The sequence below is a fragment of the Sphaerodactylus townsendi genome, linkage group LG01 (assembly GCF_021028975.2).
Source record: "Sphaerodactylus townsendi isolate TG3544 linkage group LG01, MPM_Stown_v2.3, whole genome shotgun sequence".
NCBI classification, from domain to species: Eukaryota; Metazoa; Chordata; class Lepidosauria; order Squamata; family Sphaerodactylidae; genus Sphaerodactylus; species Sphaerodactylus townsendi.
Window position 1 is genome coordinate 160,938,957 of NC_059425.1, and position 21,230 is coordinate 160,960,186.

General features: G+C 41.1%; 2 protein-coding genes across 2 annotated transcripts in view; one reads left to right on the forward strand and one right to left on the reverse strand.

The window, feature by feature from the left end:
- The first annotated feature begins 634 nt into the window (after window positions 1-634).
- On the forward strand, window positions 635-13,512 carry SLC66A3 (solute carrier family 66 member 3). Its single transcript, XM_048508823.1, has 7 exons — window positions 635-780; window positions 3,119-3,201; window positions 3,295-3,364; window positions 4,651-4,708; window positions 6,416-6,536; window positions 8,064-8,105; window positions 11,755-13,512. Exons 1-7 carry the CDS (start codon window positions 635-637, stop codon window positions 11,844-11,846), a joined length of 612 nt encoding a protein of 203 aa, XP_048364780.1. The 3' UTR covers window positions 11,847-13,512.
- A 2,048-nt stretch (window positions 13,513-15,560) lies between these two features.
- Window positions 15,561-21,230, reverse strand: part of ROCK2 (Rho associated coiled-coil containing protein kinase 2) — a 130,527-nt gene continuing 124,857 nt past the window's right edge. The window contains exons 32-33 of the mRNA XM_048498693.1: window positions 19,126-19,250; window positions 15,561-17,898 (exon numbers count right to left, since the gene is read on the reverse strand). Of these exons, the coding sequence (XP_048354650.1) occupies window positions 19,139-19,250 (112 nt within the window). The 3' untranslated portion in view covers window positions 15,561-17,898; window positions 19,126-19,138. The remainder of the gene's footprint in view (window positions 17,899-19,125; window positions 19,251-21,230) is intronic.

Below are 21,230 nucleotides of genomic sequence, written 5' to 3' on the forward strand. Positions count from 1 at the left end.
ATACTGGAGAAGTAGCCCCCCTCCAATCAACCAGGAGAGGCTGCAAAAATGTCCATGCCCTGCCTAAACTATTGGGGGTTGGAAAGCTTTGCCCTACTGTAGAGAAGGCACTTTCACAGGTAAGTCCAGGATATCATTTTATTAAACCTCCCCACCACCAAAAAAACCCCTAACAGCTGCAAGATTAAATTGATAGGCAATTTAACACGACGAGTTTTTGCGTTAAATCCTGCTGTCTGACATCTGATCCTGAAACCTGGTCCAATGGCTCAATTCTCATTTGCTTCACATTGAAAAGTTAGGACCTGGTGAATTCACTGAAAAGTGGTTAACGATCTTCATTTCAAGAAAAGTACCCATCACAGACCTACTAAAAAAAAATTCTGGCATGTTGCACTCCCCAAACTACAAGTCCCCCTTGCAACACCAGAAACAAAGCAGAATTATGATTTTTTGGATGGCAAGGCAGAGCCACGGAGTGCAGCCCGCCCCTTCGGGGTGAGGAAACCAATTGCACGAAGCTGTTTCCCGGGGCCGCCCAAGAGGACGGGGCGGGGGAGCTGAAAGCGGAGGCGACCGCTTTGCAGCACGCAAGGGTTTGGAGCGGAGGGGCGCAGGGGCTGGAAGCGGTATGATGGACGGGGCGCGGATGCTGGAGCTGGCTAACTGGAGCACTATTTTGGTGTGCGCCGTCTTGAAGCTTCCGCAGGGCGTCGTTTTATTGGCGGCCAAATCTGCCAGGGGAGTCAGTTTGGAGAGTTTGGTCCTAGAGCTGAGCGGGTAAGGCAATCAGAACGGCTGGGCAGGGGCTTCGTTAGCCACCAGCAGCCCCACTTGGTTGACGACGGTGGAAGTCACTACCTCCTACGTGGAGGACCAGAGCCTCAAAGCTCTGGGCGGGAAGTGACTGTTCTTAGTGCGAGGAAATTACGAAAGCAAAAAATTACATTTCAACCCCACCCAAACCACTTTGCAAGGTTTCCAGCGTTCCAGAACAGTTACTCAGGCAAATTGCATTCTAAACCTTGTGGAGCGTGTTGTAGTTTTTATTAAGCCTAACCCGAACAGCATAGAGCGCAAACTTGAATGCTGCAGAAATCATCAGGCTGAGTTATGAACCACTTGAAAGTTTGCACGTTGCTTTCTGTTATGTGGGGTGGGCGTAATAAGAAGGTGTTGGCTTGGCTTTTGGATCTTTGCAGGAGTGATAAAGACATACTGTAAGCGTGCTCAGAGGCGTTTGCTTTATAATGATTCACTGAATCTTTTTCCCACTGGGGGCATGAACCCATCCTGTTATGTCCAGTCTTAACCAGATTTTTCTTCCAGAGAATCAGTTTTATGGCAAATAAAATCATGAATGGTGCTGTTGACCATGGGCAGAGTGGATTTCCTTTTCCACTGACATATTCCAGGCAGCCTCTGTGAATCCCTTTCTAAAGGATGAGCTTCCTGATCAAGAAGAAGACCCGCCTTTATAACCCGCCTTTCTCAAGGCACTTACAAACTCCTTTCCCTTCCTCTCCCCACAACAGATACCTTGGGAGGTAGGTGGGGCTGAGAAAGTCCTGAGAGAACTGTGATTGGCCCAGGGTCACCCAGCAGAAAAATCTGGTTAGTTAGATAAGAATCCACTGCTCATGTGTAGGAGTGGGAATCAAACCCGGCAGTTTGTTTCATAAAGATCAAGTCGACAGAACATTCATACCGGAAAGAACAAAAATAACCTTCTGGGTTGCTCTTAATCACTACACTATGTAGGCTCAGATCCTTTGCATATAATTATCCATTGCACCAGCACTCACTTAGCACAGTGTAGCCACCTTACTCAAGATATTCCGAAGCCGCAACTAGGAGCAAAAATGTTGCCTAATTCAGAGCCAATAGTGATAAATGCACAATTGAACCTTAGTTTCTTCAGTATTTCAGGGCACCTGGGCTGAATTCGAAAGTGGAACTGAAAGGCCAGACATTGTTAGCTAAGTAGTATAAATCTCTATGCCTCCATGTCATGGATATACTGCTGGCCTTCATGGGTCACTGGTTTGATTCAGTATATGGCAGCTTCATATGTTCAATAAAGGTTAGTTTCTATGTTAAAACTGAAGTCAGTTGTAGAGCCATGAGCTGTGTCAGGATCTTTGATGCAATAAAAGCCAATGGGACAGTGGGCCCCAGACACGATGCAGCTCATTTATGAAAGCAAAGCTGGTCTGGGTCTGGTTGGAGCATCTTGGGAAGCTCTGTGTTTGCACCTGAAATTCCACCAGGGAAGAAAAGTGAGGTATAAGAAGAAGAAGAAGAAGAGGAGGAGGAGGAGGAGGAGGAGGAGTTTGGATCTATATCCCCCCTTTCTCTCCTGTAGGAGACTCAAAGGGGCTTACAATCTCCTTGCCCTTCCCCCCTCACAACAAATACCCTGGGAGGTGGGTGGGGCTGAGAGAGCTCCGAAAAGCTGTGACTAGCCCAAGGTCACCCAGCTGGCGTGTGTGGGAGTGTACAGGCTAATCTGAATTCCTCAGATAAGCCTCCACAACTCAAGCGGCAGAGCTGGGAATCAAACCCAGTTCCTCCAGATCAGAGTGTACCTGCTCTTAGCCACTGCTCTTAGCCACTACGCCACTGCTGCTCTTTTATAAATTTTATAAATAAAATTCAACAACCCGCAAGCCTCACAAAAGTCTTCAATGGGAAAGCTCTTGGTACAAAACCCCCCAACAGAATCCAAATGTATCACGTATACAATCTGTGAAAAGTTTTTGATTTAAAAAAATCAAAACTGTTAGATTCAACAACAGCGGTATAAATAGGAGAAAAACTTTTAAAATTTGATTTCACAGGCTCAGTGGAATGTCTTCAGTTGACTGAGGTGATAACAAAAATCAATTTCCAGAGTGTCATGTGACTTGCAGTACAGACCCAAACACTTTCCTAGGAAAAGTCCCCTCTTAAAAAACCCAAGAAGGATTCGGAGTAGATAGTTTTAGCATTATTCTGTCAGAAGATCCTGCTCTGGGGATGCTGGTCTTACATACCACTGAGATTATGCTATCCAAGTAAGGCTTCAGTAGTGGGGGGGTCACATGGGACCTAATCAAAGACATTTCTTTTTTTTCAGCTTCCTCGTATGCCTACGATATCACAGTTACTACAGTTATCCTCTGTCAACATATGTTGAATATCCCATCATCATTGCACAAGGTAATGGATTGCTTTTCCCCTCCCCATAACCTTCATTTCTTCCTTGCTTTGTTTTTACCCAATCATATTGTAATGCCTAACACTTCATTTCAGATGTTATTCTCTTCCTGTTTGTTCTACACTACAATGGCAAAATGAAGCATGCTTTTCCTTATGCTGTCATGTATCCTTTTGGTCATATATTCAGTCTTATTTATGTTGCATTTCAAATAATTTCCTGCATTTATCTTCTGTCACCACTGATATTCAACAATTAATTTTTCAATAAGCATTTCTAATGAAATATGTTAAAATTGTCATACAGAAGTTTGCCAGTGGTACTGCATTTGTTGTTGTGGAGTTTATGGACTGAATCTTAATTTGTATTTAACTGGGGGGCGGGGTGGGGTGGGGTGAGAGAACAGACTTCAGGGCACTTGAAGGTCTTTACTTAATGCTTGGGACTCATTTTGTCTGTGTGTGACTGCTGTTAGCAATGAAATCCAGTGCCAAGAAAAACTAACTGCTATGAGCTATGGATGTGTAAATTTGCTTATCTGTTGTTTTTTTGCACTTTCAGTATTCCACAGTGCTTTACATATGGTCTTGCTCTAAGTCTTACAACAGCCCTATAGGGTAGGCCAGTATTATTAGCCCTATTTTGTAGAGTGGAAGCTGAGCTCAGAACTCAGACTTACACTAGGGACATCTACAATTACAGCTCATTTTCTTAGCTACAACTTACTTCACTTTCTGCAAATAATTCTGTCTTAATTCCTGTTTTGAGCCACTGTTAGACATGAGCTGCTTTTATGTCATTAAAGCTAGCAATATGCTTGTGTTACACATTTTACAAAACGCGCTTTATTTCCGTGTCCAGTGCCAAAATCTATGATTGCTGAATTGCACAGTGAATACTTCTCAAACTGAAGGAAAGCTTCAAGTTTTGCTGCGTTGACTGGCAGAATAGCTGTAGGATCCACTGCAGTCTCTACAAATATTGATGGATTTAGACTGATTGTATTGTGCCTTTGAAGACCTTTCTACAGGAGCAGAAATAATTTACTGAGCACATCCACAGGGCAGAAGGGGACCATACCAGGAGCAGCTGGGGTTGCTATTTTTGCATACCGTAGTATGATAAGGGATTTTGGTAATAGGTTCTTCTGCTTCAAAACTGTTTGAGCTACAATATCAGGAGCAGCAGAAATTCCCCACTTAGATCAGATCCTCTGAAGATGCCAGCCAGATGCAGGCGAAACGTCAGGAGAGAATGCTGCTAGAACACGGCCATACAGCCCGGAAACCACACAGCACCCCAATTTCCCACTTGTTTTTTCCCGATAGAATGCGTTGGTTTCATTTATTCTGGGGAGGTATCTAGTCCAGTTAATTATATAATCTCAGTTATACTTTATCTGTACAAAATGCTCACTTTTCGTCCTTATATAACTTAACCCACAAGGCTAGATTTGTGATGGGATGGTATGTACTAGGTCTGCATAAATGGATACTGGACGTGGCTATGGTAAGTAAGCAATAAATTGTGCAAATCCTTCTGTTTAATGGTTCTGATTCTTGGTGGGAAAACACTGATTAGTTTGGTTTGAATAAAGGATGGATGTGAAAGACCAAACATTGGTTGCCTGATAGTCAATGGTTCTGTTCTGTTTCATCTTTCCTTCACCCACATAATGGAATATAGCTATACAGGAGAGTATCATGAGCATCTTGTTAAAATTAAGTATGCAGTGATCCATAAAAGGGAGCTTGAACAAAGGTTAGCCTTAGTAGGGTCAGGAGCCCTGATTTTGGAAAATTCAGCATTGTGGCTGGCAATAGGAAGTTTATCCCATGAGAAGATTTAATCCAGAACACATGGGACAAAAGATCAGTCCCCTCACATAGTTGTATACCACGAGTGAGTAAACCTATGGGGTGGCTATCCTGAGATATCCTAAGATAACGCTGTACTTAAAAAAGACATTTCTTAGGGTTAAAGGGGAGCTTTTAGTCTGTGGAGGACATAGCTGATTGGTGAACCAGTTGGATTAAATTCAGCCGTCTGACTGGATGTTCTCTGGGCAGCTGGTTGCCTGCCATTAATACAGAAACTTTCCCCAGAAATCTCTGTGCAGATTTCTATAACTCTTGTTATCTATGTTCAGCTGAAATAAACATGTTACTGATGAAGCAAAATGCAGGAAGGCCTGGATTATCCCGTCTAGCATAATTATAGAAGATATTGCATGTACTTGCCTTTTGGAGGACTGTAAGACTTACCTGTGTTTACCTGCATTTGAGGTTTTTGCACCAGGACAATACTCAGCCCTCCATTATGCTTTTTCTTCCTCCTCCGTGCGCACTGGACACTTGCTTTGTCTTTACTGTTTTCTTGTAAATTGCTCCTTTTTTGTGTTTTGCATGATTATGCTTGTTCTTTGATTGCACACTTCATTTTGTCATTTGACTTTTATGCACAATATATTTTTGTGAGCTTCCTGTGGTAGTGTTGCTGTGGCGGGCATTTTATTTATTTATTTAGTCTCATGACTAGCCACAGTTGCTTGGTAGATTTTGAAGCCAAAACCCAGGATGTGGTATTGGGGCATTTAAAAAAAAAAGATTAAACCAGGGATATTTTTACTTACCGTATATACTTGTGTATAAACCGACCCGTGTACAAGCTGAGGCATCTAATTTTACTGCCCAAACCTGGGAAAACTTATTGTCTTGGGTATAAGCCGAGGGTGGGAACCCGGGAGGCAGAGGGAGCTCCTTATTTGGGCAGTGACATCAGGGGGAGTCACTGCCCAAATAAGGAGCTCCCTCTGACTGCCGGCTAGCTGGACTTTGTCAAACCCAGCCGGGAGGCAGAGGGAGTTCTTTATTTGGGCAGTGACTCCCCCTGATGTCACTGCCCAAATAAGGAGCTCCCTCTGCCTTCTGGGGTTTGACCAAGCCCTGCCAGCCAGGGTGCCTCGGGGTTCCCCCTTCACCCTCAGAGGAGGGCAGCAACAAGCAGCTTCCCTCCGGCAGGGAGGTTGTCCCTGTCCCACCCCCAGCCTTCTTGTGATGGATAGAAAATAGTGACTTGCGTATAAGCCGAGGGGGCTTTTCTCAGCCTTTAAACAGAGCTGAAAAACTCAGCTTTTACGCGAGTATATACGGTGCTATGGCCACTGTCCGTTCTTCAGTCAGTAGTTTTTGCACTTTTTCCTTTGCTTTCCTACAGAATTTATCCACTCTAGTTAGTGCAGCAAGTAAATTTGCTCAGCTCAGATGTCTCTGGCAGACTAAAGATTCTGGACAAGTGAGCACTTTGACTTGGATTTTAGCTACATACACCTGTGCAGGTAAGCATATCAAAAATGTTTTTTTCTACAGTGTCAAGTAACAATTGATATGGTTCAGGCAACTCTTAATGTACCTCTGTAATGTAAAATGAAACATTATTTTCCTGAGCCCAATTTTTAAAATAGCAGTGTTGCTATTTTCAAGTACCCAAGTGTTGTTTGTTGCCCTGGCAGTAGGACTGCTCTTAGTAGGTAAAGGTAGTCCCCTGTGCAAGCAACTGGATCATTATTGACCCATGGGTGATGTCACATCACAACTGTTTATGACAGGGATGCTGAACTCTTTTGTTACAAAGGCCTAATATGACATAAATGTGACTTGGTCAGGCCAGGCCTGGATGGGAGGTGTGGCTACCTCAACTAGTGATCTCACAGTGGGCTCGCCAGCCCATATTGGTAATTGAGGATAGGGGATGCCTGGACTGGGAAGCCCACAGTAGGGTGGGTGGAGTGGTTGCTTGGACTGGGGAGCTCGCAGTGGGCTTGGCAAGCCAGATCAGGAGCAAGGGGGGTTTGCCTCAGCTAGCTCACAAGCCTGATTAGCCCCCTCAGCGTGCCACATCTGGCCCCAGGTCACATGTTAGACACCCCTGGTTTGTGGGGTAGTTTGCCATTGCCTACCCCAGTCATCTATACTTTACCCCCAGCAAGCTTTGTACAAATTTAACAATCCTTGGAAGAAGGCTTAATCAGCCTCGAGCCGGCAATATGAAATCAACTTCTGTTGGGATCGAACTCAGGTTGTGATCAGAACTTTTGACTGCATTACTGCAGCTTGCCACTCTGTGCTCATGTTCTTAGTAATAGGAGATTAAACTCAGAAAAAGATTACAGGTTAAATCGAGATACTCTGTTATACTGAGTCTTCTTGTACTGGAGGAAGATTCTCACTTAACAGAAGAGTCTCTAGGTCCAAACCTACACAGTCACATCTTAAATTATTGTCCTGTTTGATCATTCTAAAGTGCAAGCGGCCAGTCATGTCTGTAACTGTAGGAAGATATGCTCAGTTTGGAAAGAATAACTTAAAATATAAGGATCTAATTATATGTATAATAGTTTATTAAAGCAGTTCTGTACCCTGAATGCTTTTTTTACCTTGTGTTCCAGGATTTCAATTTACAATTTTAGAGCATTTGCAATGGAAAATGTAGTTTGTGTGTTTCAGGTAAAACATTGGTTCGGTTATTTGTGTATTGTTTCTGATATGTAATGGCGTTTCTGAGAACAAAAGATGGCGATAATTAATCAAGGTGTGTCTTAGAAACTGTCCTTGCATGCATGATATAAACAAAGTCATTTTGTCCCTTATAGCCTCCCAGGCAGTGTAAGTATTAATCCACACAACCGCACAATCCTGAAACTACATTTTCCTAGAGTCAGACAGGACTGGGGGATAGGGGTGGATGGAGGGCAGTGGCCATTTGTAATCCTCACATAGGTGGACTGCAGAATCCAAGGTATTTGTATAATTCTTCTGGATATTTCTGGTTTCTGGATACATAATCTACACTTTCTCAATTACAGCAAGAATATTCACAACATTGATGACAACAAAGGATCTCACAGGTAATATTGTGTATTTATTTGCTAAGTTGCTATTGCCACATCTTAAGCGACAGGTTTCTTTTATGGGTGATAGTTGTAGTGGGCAAATACTTTTAATGTTTTAGCATTAAATCTCTATTTTAATTTAAAGGATTAGGGGAAAGTATCAGCAGTTGTGGGGAATAAATAAACTGATGACTAAATACTCCGTGCAAAATAAATAGAATAATATAAAGATAAATAGGAATGCACCTTCCGATCCAAATCCTGCGGCACTGACATTTATTTATTTAATTTTATTAAATTTATATCGCACCCTATCCTTGTAAAGATGCACCTCCACTGTGCTTTGTAAGCTTCCTATTTCAATTAAAGAATCTGCACGTAAAAGTGTACTTTTGTACAGTAGACAGTATACAGTCTGCAAGGGTTATGCTTAGTAGTTCAGTTCAGTTTTATTACGGCCATTAGGCCAGCAAAAAAGAGCAGAGAAGAACAAGAAAAAGGAGGAACAACAAACAAAAGAACAATCTGAACTGAAATCCACGAAACAGAAATCCACACAAAAAATATCATCAGCTTGTAGCATTCTTACGGTCACCCTCATGTGGTCTGGCTCTTGGTCCCAACATGGTTCTTCTCTTACTATATGCCAGCATACAAAATTTAGCTACCTGCTGAGATATAAGAGAAACTCGGTCTTCCAGCAAAATTCTCACAAGAACTGAGTCGGAATTAACTCTAGTTAAATTTCTGTACTGGATAAACAATGGATGAATTAACGCCTCCCTTTCCCCTTTATGGAGTTCACAATGCAATAAAATATGTAATACAGAGTCCACTTCCCCTGAGTTACAAACCACACTGGAGTCTCCCTATGTAATAAGTGGGATTTCTTTTGAAATCTGCCCAGCATTAGATTGGCTGGATGGAAAAGCTGGCCAAAACAGGGCTCCTTTGAAAAGGTCCCAGCTGGCATTTCTATAGATGTTATATTGGACAGGTAAGGGGGCAGCCGAGATACCTGTCCAAGATTTTAATGGTTTATACTAACGCCGGGTAACAAAGGAGAAATCTGTTTGCATTTCAATATCATTGAGCCGCTTAGATAGACTGCTAAGGCTGTTGCTCTGGCAAGGCTGATCCAGTTCCAATAATTGTACAGGATCCAAACCACACTGTGTAGCAAGTTTAAGCATGTTATTTTTCTAGCCAGCTTGGATATGGTGTTGCTGCCAGGAAGCAAAGGCAATAAACCCATGGGATGGGAGAGGACTTTAAGCCAGTATTTGATAATGCAAGCCTCCAAAAGGTTGTCTCAACTTTAACCAACCCTGCTTCTTTGTCTTAAAACTACATTAGCTGTACACATTTAGGAGTGTTAAAAAGAGCTCTGAGGAATGTGGATAGGACTCTCTCTCAATAGAGTGAACTCGAAATTATTGCCAATTGGGCTCCATAGGTGAGTTGTGCCAGGATTTAGCTTCAAATAATCTAACACGCTTGGAATAAATCCACCCCTTGTGATCGAAAAATATCTTACAGGACGGTTGCCTGTAGCAGGCTCCTTTGTGCTGTGTGTATGGCTGTTTGTATATGGGCTGAGTGGTTTTCCGTTGTACCTGGAAAACCACACCTAGGAATTATTTGAAACACTTTATTTGTTCAATCTGGATGACCCTAACAACTGCCATTTCAGTTTCTTAAATTTGGCATTAAAATGCACTATCTTGGTCTTTGTGTAGTTGATACTTAGCTGTTCCTCTGTGCATATCTGGATAGCAAAATATCTTTCTAGCGCTCTTTTTAGCCCCACTCTTGTCAATGATAATACAACAGCATCATCGGCATACATGAGAAATGGCTATACTCTTCAATCAGCCGGTAAGGATAGGTGCATGGGTATCTTTCTTATGAAACCTCCTGTTATTAATGTGTTAACATAAAAGTTAAACAAATATGGGTGCTAGAAGGCACCCTTGCCTTTACACTCTTTCTGAGTAGAGATGTATGCGCTGTTAGATGACCTTTGTGTAGAGAACCTTACCTGTAAGGTGGAGTGTTCTCATGTAACTTGACAATTAAGTGGAGAAGGCGTCTATCGATATTAGTTTCTGCTAACTTTGACCAAAGCCGCAGACTACGAAAGTTACATTGTTGTCAAATGCAGCTTTAAGATCAACGAAAAGCTAGCGATGATAGTGATCCTTTTTTGACAAGCACATATTTCTCTACCAGGTAGTTTAGTATTCAGGCAGTGATCCATAGTTGAACGGCCTTTACGAAGAAGCCAGCCTGTTCATCCTCCAATAAGTTTTTCTCTATTCAGCCATTCAAGTAGTTTCCTTATACACAGATATTTAGTATATAGTTTGTTTGCAACACTAAGTAAGCTAATTGGTCTGTAATGAGCTGGATTTGAGGATAAGCCTTTTTAAAATAGGGGACTATAATTGCAGCACTCCCAATCAGATGGAATACAGGCGGTGCTATTGATATGAGTAAAAAGCTTCCAGCCAATCAACTGGGGCTCCACCATTCTCTACACATTAGTTTTCAGTAATTCTGGTGGGTATAAAGTCGCTTTCCTGGGGCCTTCACATCTTGCAATTGCAAGATCATGATTTTAATTTCATCCGGTGGTCACTGGGAGGCCATAGTGGGATATCAGACAAGACAGAAAGTGATGCCAATGTTAAGAGCCTGCACTAAGGATCTTTGTAGAGGAAGGTTCAGAGAAATAACTCTCCCAGTACTTCTGGGCTGGGATTGTGTTTGCCATGGTAAAGTTGTAAAAATTGTTATTCTGTGCTATTAGTCTCCAAAAAGTTCTGGAATCATTGGTTTTTGCCGCCCTAATTAAGGCTTGCCATTTGGCATGACTGTCCAACTTTTTCTTATGTTTTATTAGGGATTTGTATGATCTTTTCCCTTCAAGTACTTGAGATTGTGGGATCACACCAGCTTGAAAGCTGTGGAATAATTTTATAAGATTTTCCTTAGCTAATACACAATCATGGTCAAACCACTGTTTATGGAATGTTCCTGAATGAGAGATACCTCTGCTGTTCTTTGAAAGGAGGGTTATGCTTAGTAGAAAATAGCTTGCTGATGGTCCATGGCCTAGAAGCATCCATCTGTCCTCGACCAGGGCCAGAGCATGTTCGGCTCTCGGCTTGGCATGGTTGAACACCTGACCCACTGTGATCCAGGCCTTGATGATTTGGTTGAATTCTTCAGGGCCTATAAAATGGAGTTCTGCCAAGCCTATGGTGGTGGTAGTGGCAGTGACATCTTTGCTGCTTTCCTTCCCCTATCTTTAATGTTATCGTTATTTACCTTGGTTCCTATTATTATTTATTTTAGTAATTGGTCTGGTTTTTGGTTTGCTTCTTTCCTTTCGTGATTGGTCACCCAGATGGAAATTGGGCACCAAGGGATAGTTTAACTGTTTAACTGTGATTTTAAATTGTATATGAATTATTGATTGTATAATTTAAAAAAAACTGTTAGCTGCCCTGAGCCTTCCCTAGTTCGGAAAAGAGTTGGATAAAAATCTAATTAACACTTGAATAAGCTGCATTTGTATAATTCAGAGTAGTGTATGATTTTAAAAAGAAAAAAAAAGATGGGTCAGATTAACGAAACCACTTCTTCCCTTTTCTTCCAGTTCTTGTTCGTTTTGTGGTCATGATGTCTCTGAATATATGGGTCACAGCAACTATACTGCGTTATAGGAAAACTGTTCAGAAGACCGACTAAAACATGAGTTCTGCCAATTTTAAGTAATCTGGACCAAAAGGAAGGAAGAAGCCACTATAAACACCTATAAGTAGGACCAAAAATATTAAGCTCACCAGAAATTGACATTTGATTTAATAGAAGACTATTGAAGTTTATCCACTGCAAACAGAACTCCATTATATTGATAAAACTCCACAAATTTATTGTCAAAGGCTTTCATGGCCAGAATCAACAGGCTGTTGTGGGTCTTTCGGGCTGTGTGGCTGTGGTCTGGCATTTTTTCCTCCTAACGTTTCACCTGCATCTATTGCTGGCATCTTCAGAGGTACGTCATGGTAAGATGCGCAAGAAAGTGAAAAAACTGTAAAGCGCAACAAATAATACAATAAGCATACAGTGCTGAACAGAGGCAGAGCTATAAGGGGTGGGGGGTGCGCGGTGCACTAGGCACACGCCTGGACCCCCTAGAAAATTACCCCTCTTTCCCCCTATGCCCACCCCTTTACCTTAGTTTAAAGCAGCCTGATGGGAACTATACTTCCCAGGAGGCTGGGGCTCGCAAGGTCTCCTGGGATGTGTAGTCCCCACAAGGCCGCTTTTTCTACACCAGGAAGTGTAGTTCCTGCTAGGCTGCTTTAGACTTAGGTAAGGGGAAACATGGGAGTGGGGGGAGGGGCCAGGCACCATCCCCCCCCCCCCCATGCCTCTGGTGCTGAATAAAGGAGTAATCCCTTTAATAAACAACTTCAAGTCTCAGCGGATAGATCAAATAACTTCAGTGAGCAAACACAGCAGGAGTCCACTTAGTTCAAGGCTCACATCCATACAATGCAGTAATGGTATAAAAGGACCTAAGCATTCAAGCTGAAACAGTAGACTGAAAAGTCCTTAAGGCAGAATGATACAGTGGCAACAACTCTCAAGTGGACTCTCCTGGTTAGTTGGCAATCCATTTAGCAAAGTAAGCATATAGTGCTGCTTTATTCAGCGCTGTGTGCTTATTGCATTGTTTGTTGATTGCGCTTTACACTTTTTTCCACTTTCTTGCACTTCACTGTATTATTTAAACTACTATCACTTGAGCTTTGTTCTCGGTTGTATATTTATACCAGTCTGGGTATGGTGGTGTATTTGTTGATAAGTCAATGGCCCTGAACTGCCAGAAGTTAGTAGAGCTTATTTCTTACTGAAATCAATAGAACTTTCTCTGCATTGGGTAAGAGTATCTTTGCTGTCCCTTTACTTATTTACAAAGACTCACTTAGGCTCTTTAAAAACCATTTCTGGTACAAGGATGGACTCAGTTGAAACATCAGGTATGGTCTGATAATAGAGGTTGATGCAAAAACCTTCTTGCATATGAAGTCACCATGAATTCAGTTCTTGCATCCAACAGCACGTGCAATGAACAGCAATCTCAGTACCATTGTTGGAAAGCCACTGTTTGGATATGTGGAACCTTTAAATACAAAATCCAAATATGAATCTGTTCTGTGCCAAAAAAGGCCAAGCCACCGAAGAAAAAATTCATGAACAGAACTACTCTTAGCTACTCCACTGAATTGTGAAGGGAAGACATTTTCTTTGCATTTAACTTTGTAAAATGCATTTATAACGTTTTGAAGTCAGTCATGAAATTCTCTGTCTCAAAATCTATGCAGTAAAATTAAGGTTTTATATGAAATGTTGTTCTGTTATAGTGTATTTTTCCTCAAAAATAATATAACAAATTTACTTCAGGGTGGCTGGGCAAGTTAAATTCAGTCTGCCAAGTCTACTTTTAGCTGTAAAAGGGGTTTGGACAGATTTATGGAGGAGAAGTCGATCTTTGGCTATCAATCTTGATCCTCCTTGATCTGAGATTGCAAATGCCTTAGCAGACCAGGTGCTCGGGGGGAGCAGCAGCAGCAGAAGGCCATTGCTTTCACATCCTGCATGTGAGCTCCCAAAGGCACCTGGTGGGCCACTGCAAGTAGCAGAGTGCTGGACTAGATGGACTCTGAACTGATCCAGCAGGCTCTTTCTTATGTTCTTACTTCACAGGATTTCCTTTGTTATTTTCTAGATATGTCAGTTTACAGCCTCAATTTCTTGAAAGGATATTTTAATAGGCAGCAGTTGATTGAGCCAATGGGAAAATACAGCATAAAGGAAGCACAAAGCTATTTCCCCTTGAATTTCACTAGGTGCCCCTGAGTTCTGGTATTAAGGAAGAGGGAGAAAAATGTCCCTCTATCCATCCTATGTTATATACCTTCACCGTTAGACATCTCTTTTGTAGACTGAAAACTCACATACACCTGTCTCATTATCTTGGTTGCTGTCTTCTGTATTTTCTTTACAGCTCTGCAATATCCTTTTTGAGATACAGCGACCAGAACCCTACTCAATATTTTCAATTAGCAGCAATGTAGACATTTATCCAAGGATCTGACTATATTAGCACTTTTTTCAATCACTTTACAAAAATTGCAAGAAAGGAGTTTGCTTTTTTGATGGCTGTTGCACGACGAGTTAGCATTTTCGTCAAATTTTCTTCTACAACATCTGAGATCTTTTAATCCATTCTACAACCTAGCGCTGCATTTTAATTGATAATAATTTTTAGTATTTTTATCTTATGTATCCACTTGTTTGTATTTATGTTGTGAACCGCCCTGAGCCCTCCAGGGGAGGGCGGTATAAAAGTGGAACCAATAAATAAATAAATAAATAAACCTTAAAGATCTCTTTCAGACTGTCAATTCAGATCCATCAGCATGCTTCAAGTTGGCAATTTGTGTTCTAATGTGCATCATCTGCACTTAGCAGCACTGAACATTAGCCATGTTGTTACCCAGTTTAGAGAGATCCTCTTCTAGCTCTTCATAATCCACTGTGGTTTTTACCATCATGAGTAATTTGGTATGCTACACAGCTCACCCCCAATTTTGACTCATTTGTGAATAAATTAAATAACATTGATCCTTGCTGAATCCCACTAATTTCCTTCTATTGGGTGAGTTGTCCATTTATTCCTAATCTTCTTGACAGTTCACCAACAGGAAGCTGCAATGGGCTCCAGAGGCGTAGCAAGGGAGACAAGAGCCCGGTGCATCCTCCGCCCCTGAACGCCCCCACCACACCCCCACAGGGGCACACACCTGGTGTGTTGCATCCCCTCCCCGCCCCTTTGGAGCTATGCCTCTGACGGGCTCTGCAGCAGAGGTTGAGAGTCTTGCTACATTCAGAATTGGCGCATCGGTGATTGGAAGAGGGATTTCCCCTGCAGCCCCCACCCTTGTCTTTTAAAATGTTCATTTTTTTAATGGTGTTCATGTAACTTGCACAGCAAATAGAGTTGAAAATTCTTTAGCTGTTTTCCTTCCATTTTCTTCAATATAATGGGTCTCAATTGCTCGCAGAGCAGTTTACAGAGAATGTTGTTGCAAGTCTGACTCCTTGGATCACACTAGAATCACGTTTCATTCCTCTGACAAACAGCTCAGTGCTGCCCAGTACATTTAACTGAGATAACTCTTGATCAGATTCCTTCATGCTCAAGCAAAAGAACCGCATAGTACAGAGCATCTTTTAAAGATTAGCAACATCTTTGTTACTGGAAACCTCCAAGTTTAAGCAAAATTTTCTCCATAATTGAAGTGAGTACTATCTTATTTGTTGTTTGAAGTAAAGAAAAAGTTCTTTATGTGATTTACATGCACATTTTTTTAAAAAAATTAACCATCAATGTCAACATCAGAAATGCTTTTATCTTATTCAAATAAGTTTATTTAAAAATATATATATAGATATTTTTTTTCCAATTCAGAACTTCCCACAATTTTAACAATTTATATATAAAACATGTATGCCTTCAGTGAATGGAAACAGTTTTTATTGTACACATACTTGAAAACAGGTTTGGTATGCAAAAATATGCATTTCTTAAAATATGCTGTACTCTGGCTGTTCAAAGCAAACAGGCAATATGATAAAGCAATCCTTTGGTGCACATTGGGGCTTCAAGGGTAACTGAAATGATAAAAAGTATAGTTTAAATTATGGGATGCACAGCTTTTTAAAGAAAAAAATATGTGCATAAATTATATAATTGACTATACAGTTGGTAAGTGTCTGTGTATTAGTGGGGAAAAGGTGCTCACTGATTCACCTGCCGCGATCTTCTCTCAGTTCCAATTAATTTCAATAGGGGTTAAGCCTAGGAATGAATCCCAGCATGTTGTGAAATTAAACTTCTTGTTATCTTCCTTCTGCAAAAGCCTCACTGAAGCAAATGGGAATTGCAAAAAAACCCCCTCAAGGTTGGTGAACTGTTCCCTACAAGATTCTAGTGAGAGCCCAAGTCTCATTTTTGTAGCTGTGATGTTACACAATTCCTGGTTCCCTCCCAAATACCTAATTTCTATTACTAGAGAACACAAATCTAGTGAAATGTCTTATTTCCTTCATTGAAATTCTATATTTCATTACTAGCACATACAACATATGCATATATATGTATACATTAATAAAGAGACTGGGGAGGAGGCTACAAACCTGTCTTTTACTGCAAACATGTTTAACATAGCATACTGTAGTTGTTTAAAACATGCACTTTTCAGGGATGAATTATGGACATGGCAAAAATGAGCTTACAAATTATATTTTATACATAATTTTCTAAAAATTAAGATTTAAGCGCCTCCAAGGCCTTTTCCTCCCAGCGATGTTCTCGAAAACACACAACTGAAATTATTTTCCTATTCCCACAGGCATGAGCTAAGAGGACAGGATTTAAAAATAAAATGCATCTGTAGTATGTTTTAGTCATTAAGTGACAGTCCTTAGATATGGTGTGGTAAGAATGTAAAAACAGAAATAAAAACGCCTTGAATTGCGGGGGGAGGGGAGGCAAAAGATAGAATTGGGGGGAGAGGAGGCAGAATGAAGATTTGTAGCACTTAGTTAGGGGTATATAAAGGCAACGGTTAAATTGACATCTGTAAAAAGGGTTCGATGGAAAAGCTATGCTTATGTATGAAAGCTATATATTAGTGCTGATGCTACCAGTTCATTATTTCTGAAAATCAGTATTTGACACACACCCCCTTCCAAACCTTTCAATATACATTCAGAATAAAATGACACTGATATAAACTATTATATGTAAACATAGTGCACTATATTTTTCTGTAACAAAGCAAAATTGCATTCTAAGAGCTGGTAAACCTCTAATTTTTTCTCTCTCTTAAATATCTAGAAAGGGCATATACTTTAAAGGGAACAAAATTAATTTAAGGCATTTCAAAAACCAGTAAAACAGGGCTGCTCACTAAAAAAAAAAAAATGAAATGAGCATCTGCTTGGATCTCTTATACTTAACCTGCTGAGTGCAGACATGCAGCTTTCAATATACATGTATTAATGATATGAACGTCAAAAATATGGCTTTATACAAGTGCATAGTTGCAACTGCAGTGAATGGTATATGATGAATATGTATAAAAATAAAGTGGACAGTTTTTTTTAAAAAACTTCTTGCAGCATTACAGTACAATATACATATATACACATGCACAAACACACACACACACAGTATATGGTCACTTCTTTAGGATGCAGTCATCAATGTGACAGAAACGTCTCTCCCACCCCATCCCCTTCTTCTGGCGCCCCTGCTGGTGGCATTACTCTACTGCAGCTGGACAAGAAATGGATTCTTCTTATATTCCTGAACTTCCTAATATTTTTGTGAAATGTAGTGTGAGTTTTTCCAAGAAAAACAGAACAGCAGGATTTAAGAGAATCTTTGTTCAGTTACAGCTCATTCCTAATGCAATCAGTCTTCCAAAGGAATTACATTTTTAAAAAAAAGCCTTCAAGAATTATTAGTAAATTGTATTGCAGCAAAAAAAAAATCTTCCCTGTAAACCTCTGCTATAGATTTATGTATAGCTGTCTTTCAGGAATATATCTATCTATATAGATATATAGATATTTCATTAGTTTTGGGATACAGTATTTCAGTCTTCTTTCAATGGGAAGAAAATCACCTTCAACAGTGACTGCGTTTATAGAAGGCAGTTAGCTGGAAAAGAACAAAAGAAGAAAAAAACATTTGATTAGCAGATTGTTTTCTGGTCTTCAGGCCATTATATTAATTGCAGTGATCTTAAAATGAACAGCAAATACGACCGTGCTAAAGTTTCTCCTCACTCAACTGAATGTGGATGAGCTGTAGCATTTCCACTTTCAAACATATACAGCCAGAACCAACCCTGGGACATCTTTAGTATGCGCTCAGGAAAGAAAGTAATATGTACATAAAAGTCAGCCATTGACTAAATGGTAACTTAACATTCTGTTCATGTCCTGGCAAACTAATAATTTGTACTGACCTCCCTCTTAAACTTCCTAGCCAGGCCAACCCAGACTTTATAAATTCATCCTGTGTTTAAACTGCTACTACAGCAAAGCCCAGAGAGTGGTTTCATGCACTGCAATTGTTTTTGGAAGGAGGAATGTTTTGAAAAGCAGGCCTGGCTCCATCTCCAAGGTAGCTTCAAGGATGACTGGAAGAGTAGGAGAAGAAAAGGGAGCCCACTTGTGAAAAAGTCTGAAACTCCCTATCTTTCCCTTCCCATTAAACTTGATATCCTTTTAGTTAGTGAAATAGTAAAAGTTTTGAGTTTTCTAGTTTAAAGAAATATTACCTGCAATTTATACATACCATTAGATTTCATTTACAAACACTTTAAAACGCAAACACAAATATAGTTATCTGTAGTGTCGCTGTATTTGGTACAGGCATCACTGCACACTTATTACTCATATGCATTTGCAAAGCAACTTAGATTGCTTTTCATAAATGCACCGTTCAATAATGTTTTCAAAAAGACACACCAATACAAAGAAAGCCGAGTCACATGTAGATACTAAAGAACTAGCAAGAAGCACAAAATGCAAGTCACCAGCTAAAAGAAAGTGTACCAAGCTTAAAAACAGATACATGTTTCCACCCAACTCTGAGCATGCAGAAACAAAATGGACTAAACAAAACTATAGCTGTAACTGTTTAAAAGCTGATTGCCGATAGTTAGCAATAAATACCAGAAAAAGCATGTTGTAAAAAACCAAAATGGATCTATGGATTTTAAGAAATGATGTTTTCCACTTCAATGGAACATTTTTTTGAATGTAATTTTTAAATATAAAATGGCTTTTGTGGGTGGGAATTTTAAGCTCACACTATTGGCTGGCCAAATTCCAAAACAGCATGCTTTGAGAAATCAAAACCATTCTTATTGATATTCACCCCATTTTCCTCTTCAGAAATCAAACACATCGTTATCATCATCATCATCCTCATCATCATCAACAACTACATCATCAACATCATCAAAAGACCAATCCCAGTCTTTAAATGCCAAATCAAGCAATCTGGAAAAGGAAGTTTCAAAGTTTATAAACCAGAGTTTGCTAAAAACATTCTCAACATGATAAAAACCATGGCAATATGCTTTCCCCCCCTATTCTGTGATTCAAAGAATATATAAACTTAATTGAGCATGTGTGTGAAATAAAAATAAAATCTATTGGCATGTGTTCAATCTCCCTCAGAGTTTGAAGTGTGCCAACTTCCCTGTTTCACCCTACAGTTGCACCACTCTGGACCTCCTGCAACTTTGCTCTTGCAAATAGGAAGACTCTCAGGATCTGTATGGGGCAAAGTGGGGAGCTGCAGTGGACCAGGGGAAGCAGCAGGCAACACTACTGTTTCCTACCTGCTTTCCATTCCTCTTACAGCCTCTTCTACCCACATATCTATCTTCTCTCCTCCCCATTCATCTTTCCCAGCTCCCCACTCCCCGCCTTTCCAATTATCTGCCTTTATGTGTCTCTCCCCCCCCCCCCCAATAATTGATTCCTGCACCCAACTTTGTAATTACTGGTGGGGAGGGAGACTCAAAGAGGGAATCCTACCACCACCCTCCATTGCCAAGCCTGGCATGGCTCCAGCCCCTCCAGTGCTACTGCTGAGAAGTAGTGCCTGGAGTGACAACTCCTACCCTCCTCAGCTACCTCTGAGGCTAGGGAGGCTTCCAGCATCCACTGCTGCAGCTGGCAGCTACCATCCTCCTCCAGGGACATATCTACCATGGGAACATGGGGAGTCAAATGTCTCCAGACGCCCCCATTTGGTAACCCGAGGGGGGGGGGGGCGGCGCAAAAAATCAGGTTCGTTTGTGTTTTTTAGTTTTTTCGGTCTTTGGCCTGCAGGGGGTGCAGTTTTTAGGCTAGCAGCACCAAAATTTCAGGGATTTTGGGGAGACTCTCCTGATGATACCAACCAGGTTTAGTGAGGTTTGGTTCAGGGGGTCCAAAGTTATGTACTCCCAAAGGGGGTGCCCCTTCCCCCATTGTTTTCAATGGGAGCTAATAGGCGATGGGGACTACACCTTTGAGGGTCTATAACTTTGGACCCCATGAACCAAACTTCACCAAGCCTGGGTGCTATCATCAGGAGAGTCTCCTAAAGATACCCTGAAAGTTTGGTGCTGCTAGCTTAACACCCCTGAAAGCAGGCACCCCTCCCCCACATTTCCCCAGATTCTCCTTTTAAATCCATCCTCTTCAGCATGGAGTGACAACTCCTACCCTGGTGCTGCTTAAATTTTAAATGTTAAATTTAAATTCTGAATTTTAAACTGGGTAATAGGTTAAGTTTTATGTTGTGTGATTGCTGTTTGAATAACAGCCGTGCTGTGAGCCGCCTCGAGCCCTTCGGGGGTGAGGCGGCTTATAAGTCAAATAATAAATAAATAAGAATCTGAGTTCCTCAGTTTAAACAGTGAAAGTGATGATGTTTCAGGGTGGGGGAGAATCCACCACAAAACAGCATCACTTTCAATGCTGTTTTAACTGGGGAACCCAGATTCTCCCTTTAAGGTGGATTTAAAAGAAGAATATGGGTTCCCGAGTTTAAACACCATTGAAAGTGATGCTGTTTGGGGGTGGATTCCACTGAGATATGATGCTGACATTTGTTTGGTAAATGTTTTGTTGGGGGTGATTTGTGAGAGATGTACATGCTTAATACCCACTTGCACTGGCTTGGAGCTGTTTCTCAGGCTAACAACCTACCTCATAGGGCTGGTGTGAGGACAAAATTAGGAAAGAGAGTTCGTGGGGAGAGAGCCATGTATGTTTTGCTGGGGGTGGGAGGTGTTTTGTGAACTGGTGCAAAAAATCATTGTTCGGTCATGGTAGGGGAGGGTGGCCGCCCATACTGGGGTGGGAGGGGAGGCGCCAAACTCAGGTTTTGTCCCTGGGCTCCAGTTTGCCTAGATACGCCTCTGTCCTCCTCTGAAGCAAGGGCTGCTGCTGGTGTTTGCTGCCACAGCCAGCCCAGAGTAACTT

Bases quoted from the DNA above. Each gene is read 5' to 3' on its own strand.
- SLC66A3 (XM_048508823.1), top strand. From the start codon at position 635: ATGGACGGGGCGCGGATGCTGGAGCTGGCTAACTGGAGCACTATTTTG. The intron at 781-3,118 runs GTAAGGCAATCA...CTTTTTTTTCAG, and splicing joins TTGGTCCTAGAGCTGAGCGG to CTTCCTCGTATGCCTACGAT. The intron at 3,202-3,294 runs GTAATGGATTGC...ACTTCATTTCAG, and splicing joins TCCCATCATCATTGCACAAG to ATGTTATTCTCTTCCTGTTT.